At 40.3% G+C, this 8234-nt stretch overlaps 1 protein-coding gene across 1 annotated transcript; it reads right to left on the minus strand.

Annotated features, from left to right (window-relative positions):
- Positions 1-6227: 6227 nt before the first annotated feature.
- LOC148572312 (uncharacterized) lies at positions 6228-6731 on the minus strand. The gene has a single exon (XM_088508413.1). It carries the CDS (start codon positions 6642-6644, stop codon positions 6228-6230), a length of 417 nt encoding a protein of 138 aa, XP_088364539.1. The 5' UTR covers positions 6645-6731.
- Positions 6732-8234: the final 1503 nt, after the last annotated feature.

Below are 8234 nucleotides of genomic sequence, written 5' to 3' on the forward strand. Positions count from 1 at the left end.
TAAGTATTTTCAGAGATTACAGGGCAGGAATGGCTTGGAGGATGGAAAGGAAGCATGAAAAAGTGGAAGGAATACAAGAAGTTGAAGGAACTGCAAAGCTGTCAGCCTGACCCTCTCGCACTAAAACGGTCATAACTTGAGCTACAGAGATCCAAACGACACGGTTCAAGTTGCGTTGGAAAGGTAACGTCCGGGGCTTCGATTTGATATATAATATGCCATAGTTGCTCTGATGCTAGACGACGCGAACGCGTGCTCCACGCGGACGCGTCGCAGTGACAAAAATCAGCGTGGCAGATTTCTTCTCCAATAATTTTTGGGCTATTTTCGACCCAGTTTGCGGCCCAGAAAACACAGATTAGAGTTGGGGGAATCCATTCATTCATAATCATCAGCTCATAATTCATAATTTTTAGATTTAGATGTAGTTTTTAGAGAGAGAGGTTCTCTCCTCTCTCTTAGGATTTAGGATTAGGATTCCTCTTAAAGGAATTAGGATTTCTTATTATTTCAACTTATTATTTCAACTTCCTCTCAAGTTCAATATTCCTTTTACTTTATATTTCTCTTTTACTTTCAGATACTTTAATGCTTTTTTTTTAATTACTTATGTTGCCAAATTGGCTTATGAACCATTCATGTTAGATTGATTTTCTTTATTTATTATAAATTGAGGTATTTCAGATTTATGATTCTTATTTAGCTTTTTATATTCTTGGCTTTAATTGATTAACTGGAGACTCTTGAGTTATCAAACTTATCGCGGTTGCTAATTGTTATTTTTGCTAATTGAATTGAATCGTGCTAACTCTAGTCTTTCCTTAGGAGTTGGCTAGGACTTGGGGATCTAACTAATTAGTCCACTTGACTTTCTTTGCTTTAGGTTAACTAAGTGGGATTAAGACTCAATTCTCATCACCATCGATAAGGATAACTAAGATAGAATTTTTGAATTTTCATACCTTGCCAAGAGTTTATTTTATAGTTATTTATTTATTTTTCTTGTCATTTAAATGACCTGTTCCTTATTTTAAAAATCTCCAATTTACAAGATTCATAACCAATAATAAGAACACCTCCCTGCAGTTCCTTGAGAAGACGACTCGAGGTTTAAATACTTCGGTTATCAATTTTAAAGGGGTTTGTTACTTGTGACAACCAAAACTTTTGTAAGAAAGGAATTCTTGTCGGTCTAGAAGCTATACTTACAACGGAAAAATATTCGTGAAAATTCTAGATCGCGCGAGAGTTTCGTTCTTCAACGGGATACGTGACATATAATCCTTTTATTTTTGGGTAATTAGAGTTTTTGTGGCATGCAAACTGGAATTTGATCATGCAACTTCTAATTGGAATTAATTGACCAAGGAATTGGCAGTTAATGAATTTTAGAGGAGACTAGAAAGGTCTAAGGAATTAGGGTCTAGTCACATATAGTTTGCCATAAATTAAATCCTATTTGATTAAAATAGTTAGTAAGAAAAGTTAATCCGGAAAAATAGATAACTCTGAATCCTTAACTGTTTTCTCCATATTTTCTTCCCAACTCATTTACTTGCCTTCCTTCAATATTCTTTATATTGTTTAATGTCTTTTATATTGCATCTCAATACCATTTTCTGTTTGTCTAACTAAGCCTATCAAACATTATTGTTGCTTAATCCATCAATCCTCGTGGGATCGACCCTTACTCACGTAAGGTATTACTTGGTACGACCCGGTGCACTTGCCGGTAAGTTAGTGGGTTACAAATATCGCACCAGTGGCGCAGTGGTGGCAGCTCGGTGATGGGGCGGCGGCAGTGGGGTTTGGTGGTTGTGGAAGGAGGAGGAAGGGGGAGAAGGGGAAGGGAAGATGGAGAGGGAGGAGAAGAAGAAGGGGGGAGCGTCGGCGGTGTAGTGCGGCGGTCGGGATGGCGGCACGGTGGTCGGGTCTGGGTGGCTAGGAGCGGTGGTGGTTGGGGGATGGGAGAAGAGAGGTTGCAGAGGGGGGTGGGGGGGGGGTTTGGGTGACGCGATGGGTAGAGTTTCGCGTGAATGGGGGGTTAGTATTTTTGAATCCGCGCGAACGCGTGGAGCACGTGATCGCGTGATTTGGGCGAGAAAGGGGTGTGAAGCGATCGCGTGAATTAGGTAAAAGGTAAGGGACGCGTACGTGTGAAGCACGCGAACGCGTCGCTGAAAATTGTGCTAAACACACAGTTCTAGTGTCGTTTTGGCGCAACTCTCTGTTTCCAATGGGGTCCTTAAAATCCATGCGACGCGTACGCGTTGCTCACGCTCACGCTTTCGCGTGGGATGTGTGTGGTGCAGTGACGCGTTCGCGTCAGGGACGCAAACGCGTGGGCCAATTTGTGCTAAAGGCACACCAGCCGCACGATTCCAGCCCAACTTTCTGGGCGTTGGATCTTTACGCCGATTTCCATTCGACGCCCACGTGTGGCCTGCGCGCTCGTGTGGGGTGAATTTTTTTATATGCAGTTATGCAGTATGCAATATGCAATGCTAATATGGGTGATATGAATAATTCCAGGTTCAATGAAAATAAAATAAAATAAAAACAAACAAAACGAAATAAATTGAAAAAGGAACGATCATACCATGGTGGGTTGTCTCCCACCTAACACTTTTAGTTAAAGTCCTTAAGTTGGACATTTGATGAGCTTCCTGCTATGGTGGCTTATGCTTGAATTCATCCAAAAATCTCCACCACTATTTGGAATGCCAACAGCCTCCGGGGTCCCAAACTAGGCATGTAAAGCCTTTGAGTAAATTCAAACAAGTTCTTAGGTTCCCGGGATGTTGAATGTCAGAATAGATTCCAGGATCCCAAACTTTGCTTTTATATCCGCCTTTGTCTTGATTTATATTTTTCCAGCCGGGCTTGCATTCTCACCAAGATGGCCAAACATTCTCTGAGACCCATTCAATTGAACTCGAAACCAATCCTTACACTTCAGATTGAGGCGTGGAACCTTATTGAATCTTACATACCAGCCTTGAGCGCGAACCATTTCCTTTTTACTCTTAAAGTCGCAAAGAGATCTAAGCTGACCATCTGTTTCAAGTAAACCATATTCAAGTGGAAAAGTAAAGATAAAAGCTAAGGATTTTACCCACTTGAATTTAGTATTGGGTGGTAATGGTCTTGGGATATGTGTTTCCAGTGGTTTTGCAAGCTCTACTCCCTCGTGTTCTTCTGTGAATTCCTCCACTTCATTGCAAATTTCTTCAATTTCAACCACATCTTGATCCAAGTCTTCGATATCTTCCTCATCACTCAAGTCATAAGTTGGAGGTTGCGAAAAATATACCTCTGCATCATCTTCGTATTCACTTGGGGAAGATTCTTCTATCTCAAAGAATTCACTTGCGGATGCAAGTTCATTGCTAGGAGAATTTGACTCGTGATCTTCATTATCAAGGAAACTTGCTTGTTGAGTTATTCCGTGCAGTTCTTCATAGGATACCTGCTTCCGGGGCTGTGCACTATCCTCCTCAGCATCAACTGCACTTTTTCTGACGGAATTCTCCACAATTCTGGATTTCCATGGAGGTTCAGCGTCTCCTAAGTCTTCAACCAATTCTTCTTCTTCTATAATTTCAGCCTCCTCCACTTGTTCCAGTACAAAGTCATGCTCCGTGCTGTCCAGTGGGGTTTCTAGTATCTCCTTCATGCTGTGTTCTTCATTAGATTGCCCACATGAAGCCATAGGGGTTCCTTGAGTGTCCGAACGTCAGGGAGGTAGTCTATCTATCGCTTGATTCAATTGGTGAAGTGTGGCGTGAAATTTTTCAAATGTTTCCTTGTGTTGCTCCCTAGATTCTTGGAGTGATGGATATGGACGTGGTGCATAGGGAAGTGGTGGTTCTTGGGAGTAATTAGGTTGGAATTGGGGTGGATACGTGTTAGGGTCATATGGAGGTGAATGGTGGTAGTTGGCTTGTGAGTGTGGTGGTTCAAAGCTGTGTTGAGGAGGTGGTTCATAGGCGTATGATGGGGCTTGTCGGTAATTACAAGAGGGTCCACCATAACTATTGTTCTGACATGCATTATTGAATGGTCGTCATCCATGATAGTTTGGAAGGTGTTGTTGCCTAAAGGGTTGATCAGATGCTCGTGGCTCCGTCCATCTCTGATTGTTTTGACTTTGATGCATGTTCCTGTTATAGCTTCCATTCCTTTCAACATTATTAGAACCAAACTCAAAGCGATAGGGGTGAGAATTCATAGTAAATAATAAAAATTAAAAGCGAAAATAAAAAGAAATAAACAAGCAAAAGAAAATATTTACAATAACCAATAATAAGGCACACAGTTGCAAATCCCCAACAACGGCGCCATTTTGACGAACTGAAGATTGATGGTTTAGAATTTACAATAAATTCTCGTTGCAAGTATAGTTTCTAAACCAACAAAAAATCCTTTTGTACAAAAACTTGTTTGTCACTTAAGCAAACCCAATAAAATTTATAACCGAAGTATTTAAACATCGGATTGTCTTCTCAAGGAATTACAGGGAGGTATAATTTATTATTGGTTATGTAAAAAGATATGTTTTCAGGTTTTTTCAAAATAAGGAGCATGTAATTTAAATGACAAAAAAATAAATTAATAATAATAAATCTCTTGGCAAGGTATGAGAAATTGAGGTCCTATCCTAGTTATCCTTATCAGGTGTGAAGAGAATTGGATTCTGCTCCCACTTAAATTAACCCTTGCTAAACAAAGGAAAGTCAAGTGAAAAAATTGATTTGATCCTCAGGTCCTAGTCAACTCCTATGGGAAGACTAGAGTTATTGGAGTACAAATTAATCAGCAAGAATTCCAATTTCAATCAACAGCTGAGTTTGACAACTCAAGTATTGCTAATTACTTAACCAAAACCAAAAGGAGAAAATAAATCTAAATTGAATTGAAAGCATCATAAAATAATCATTAATCTGAAATACCTCAAATTGCATTTAAACATAAATTCAAATCCTAACATGGAAAGTTTGTAAATCAATAATGAAAAGATAAATGACAATTAAAGTAATGGAATAAATGAAAGTAGAAAATAAATTTAAAGGAATATTGAACCTGTGATTGAAGAGAAATAATCCTAAAATAAGAGAAATTCTAATCCTAAATCCTAAATCCTAAATCCTAAGAGAGACGAGAGAACCTCTCTCTCTAAAACTACATCTAAAACCTCAAATTGTGAATATTAATGTTGTTCTATGTATCTCCTTTTGATTCCTCCATTCTCTGGCTTATATTCTGTGTTTCTGGCTTGGATTTGGGCCGAAAAAGGGTCCAGAAATCGCTGGGGTGTTTTCTGCAGATTCTTGTACGTGGCGTCTGTCACCCGTTCACGTGGGTCACGCATTCGCGTCATCTGGGAGTTTTCCTTGTCACGCGTGCGCGTTGGTCACGCGTACGCGTCAATTGCATTCTGCTCAAGGCGCGCGTCCGCGTCATCTACGCGTTCGCGTCGCTGCATTTTCGCGCTAGTCACGCGTTCGCATCGTCCATGCGTTCGCGTCGCTGCCTTTTCTTCAAAACTCCATTTTTGTGCTTTCCTTCTATTTTTGTATGTTTCCTTTTTGTCCTTTAAGCCATTCCTGCCCTATGAAACCTAAAAATACTTAACACACAAATCACGGCATCGAATGGTAATAAAGGATAATTAAATTTAATATTTTTAAAGCATAGGAAACATGTTTTTCACATATATCACATAATAAGGAAGGAAAAGTAAAACCATGCAATTTAGATGAATAAGTGGGTAAAGGATTGAATAAATCACTTAAATTGAGCACAAAATACACCATAAAATATCGGTTTATCAGCGACTCATTACCAGGAAATTGGAACATCTCGTTACTAAAGTTGTATAGATCATAACCTGTACAATCCGCGGATGAAGGTACTCTTTTTCCCCCCTTAGAGGTTTTTTCCCAAATAAGGGTTTTACCTAAGGAGGGTTTTAATAAGGCCGGACGCCCAATATATCAATCATCAAAGTCAAACAATGTATCAATATATAAATAACTGATATGATCTTTACTTTCTCTCTTCTCCTATTCTACTTTCAAATGCAAAAAACATTAACCAAGCATGCATAACTTTATATATTATCAAAATAGTAAATTGTCAAACTGACCCAACCTCTGTCAGCGCAAACAAAAATTACTTCAATCCAAAAAAGACAACAAAACAAACCAAACAAATAAAAACATCAATTAAGAAGGAGGAACGTTCTTGTCATGGTCCTCCACGGTTCCATCCACAACCAGCTTCCCACCGATAGCTATCTTGGTCACATCAAGCTGACCACAATCAAACTCTGGGGCCAATACAGCAACCTGACTAACAGCTCGGTCAAAACCGGAGGTGAACATCTCCAATCCCTCCTCTTCCAACTCCTGGACCCTGGAGGTCAGTTGCCCCTTGGTCTTATCACTTTCCCTTATTTCTGCTTGCAGAAGCCGAATCTGGTCCCGAAGACGAGTAACCTCGTCCTCCGACTCCTTCATTTTTGCTGTAACATCTACAACAACGTCCTCTTTCTCCTTCAATGATTTCTCCAGCTCAAGAACCCTCTCCACAGACACCTGCTGCTCTGCTCCGAGGAGTTCAGTAGTACGACCCACACACATCAATCACGAAGCAACAATCTACAACAGAAAACACAAGTCAACAAAACAGAAATAATGACGAAGACACACAAAATAAACAAATATACATAACTGACCTGAACGAACTTCCCCATCCCCTCGAGGCCAATCCGATGAGTCATCAGCATATCTCCAGGGTACTGAGAGACCCTGTCAGAAAGCTCGCCAAAGGGAAACTATTCACTCCACAATGAATGTGAGCTCGTGGCAAGAATGAACCCATGGAGCCTTTTCTGTCTCTCGAAAACAGATCTATTACCACCAACGAAATCTTTATCACCCTCTGAAATCACCTCAAGAGACTTTTCAGTATCGTCCCTTTTTCTCTTAAAAAACGACGCCGGCTGGGCCACGAACTGAGCGGCATCCCTCCCACCATCCTTCACAGTCCCGGAGCCACCCGCGCCTTTCTCTCTCTTCTTTTTAAGAAAAGACTGAAATCGTGAGGGATCAAGAAGAGGAACTCGCCAACCTACAACCAGAAAGCAAAAAAAAAATCAAGAAATGAAACAACAATAGCGAAAACAACAATCAATATTACCTATGTAAGCTTTGAAACCCTCAGTGTCACCAGAATCATGAAAACGAAGAACTTCGGGAATAGATAAACACTCCTCATCAGCAAAACTCTCTATCAAAAAATCTAAAAAGCAGTCTTCTTCCTCGTTCTGCTTAGTAGCCTTGAGAATTTGGATAGGCTCAGAACACAAATAAAGAGGGAACCTTTCTATAAGCTCGTCGTCCAAATAAAAGGGATACTCGGCCTCTACCGGCCACACTTTAACAAACATAGATTTAAAGTTCTTGAAAGAGGATTTATACAATAGGAAAAGGGAACGCCCGAGAAAACTACTCAAACATACCCATAACCCCTTTCGAACCCCTTTCGACTGAAACAATGAGAAAAACACAGACATAGAGCAGGAAAAAGAAAGAAACTCCATCAAACATTGAAACGCACGAAAAAATGCCCAAGAGTTTGGATGCAACTGCGAAGGCGCGCAGTTGAGTTGAGTTAGAACATCACACTCGAACCTACTAAAAGGAAACGTTACTCGAAGTTCAGTAAGGCATGGGGTGTACATGTAGAAAAACTGCAAATCCCCCCTCCTCTCGTAAACCCTATCCTCACCAGAACAGTGGACAAGCTCAACAATTCTGCCCGAACCCTCTTTGACAATTTTCAAACCCTTAAGCTCAGCTAATGACTCGGTGTCCACATACGATGACGAACGCGTCCTAACATCATCATGTACCTAGTGATACGGATTGTCTTTTTTCACTTCTACTACCTTCTGCTTCTCTTTCTCTTTCTCTTTCGCCATTTCAAAAAAAAAAAAGAAACAAAAGTAACTTTAGGAAAAGAAACTAACCTTTCGAAGTCATGACTCGAGTCAACAGGTAGGAAGAACTTGAAACAGCAGACTGTCAATTCCAAAACAGCGAACAAATATCATTACAAGCCCACTAACTTAGTGGGTAACTTAATTGATAATCGCTCCGAGCATCGAAAACCCAAACGATAAAGAAGCGCATTAATCGCAACACATTTCGCAAGGATAAAAAGTCTCT

Source organism: Arachis ipaensis, chromosome B3, assembly GCF_059453495.1.
Source record: "Arachis ipaensis isolate K30076 ecotype BB chromosome B3, ASM5945349v1, whole genome shotgun sequence".
Taxonomy (NCBI): Eukaryota; Viridiplantae; Streptophyta; class Magnoliopsida; order Fabales; family Fabaceae; genus Arachis; species Arachis ipaensis.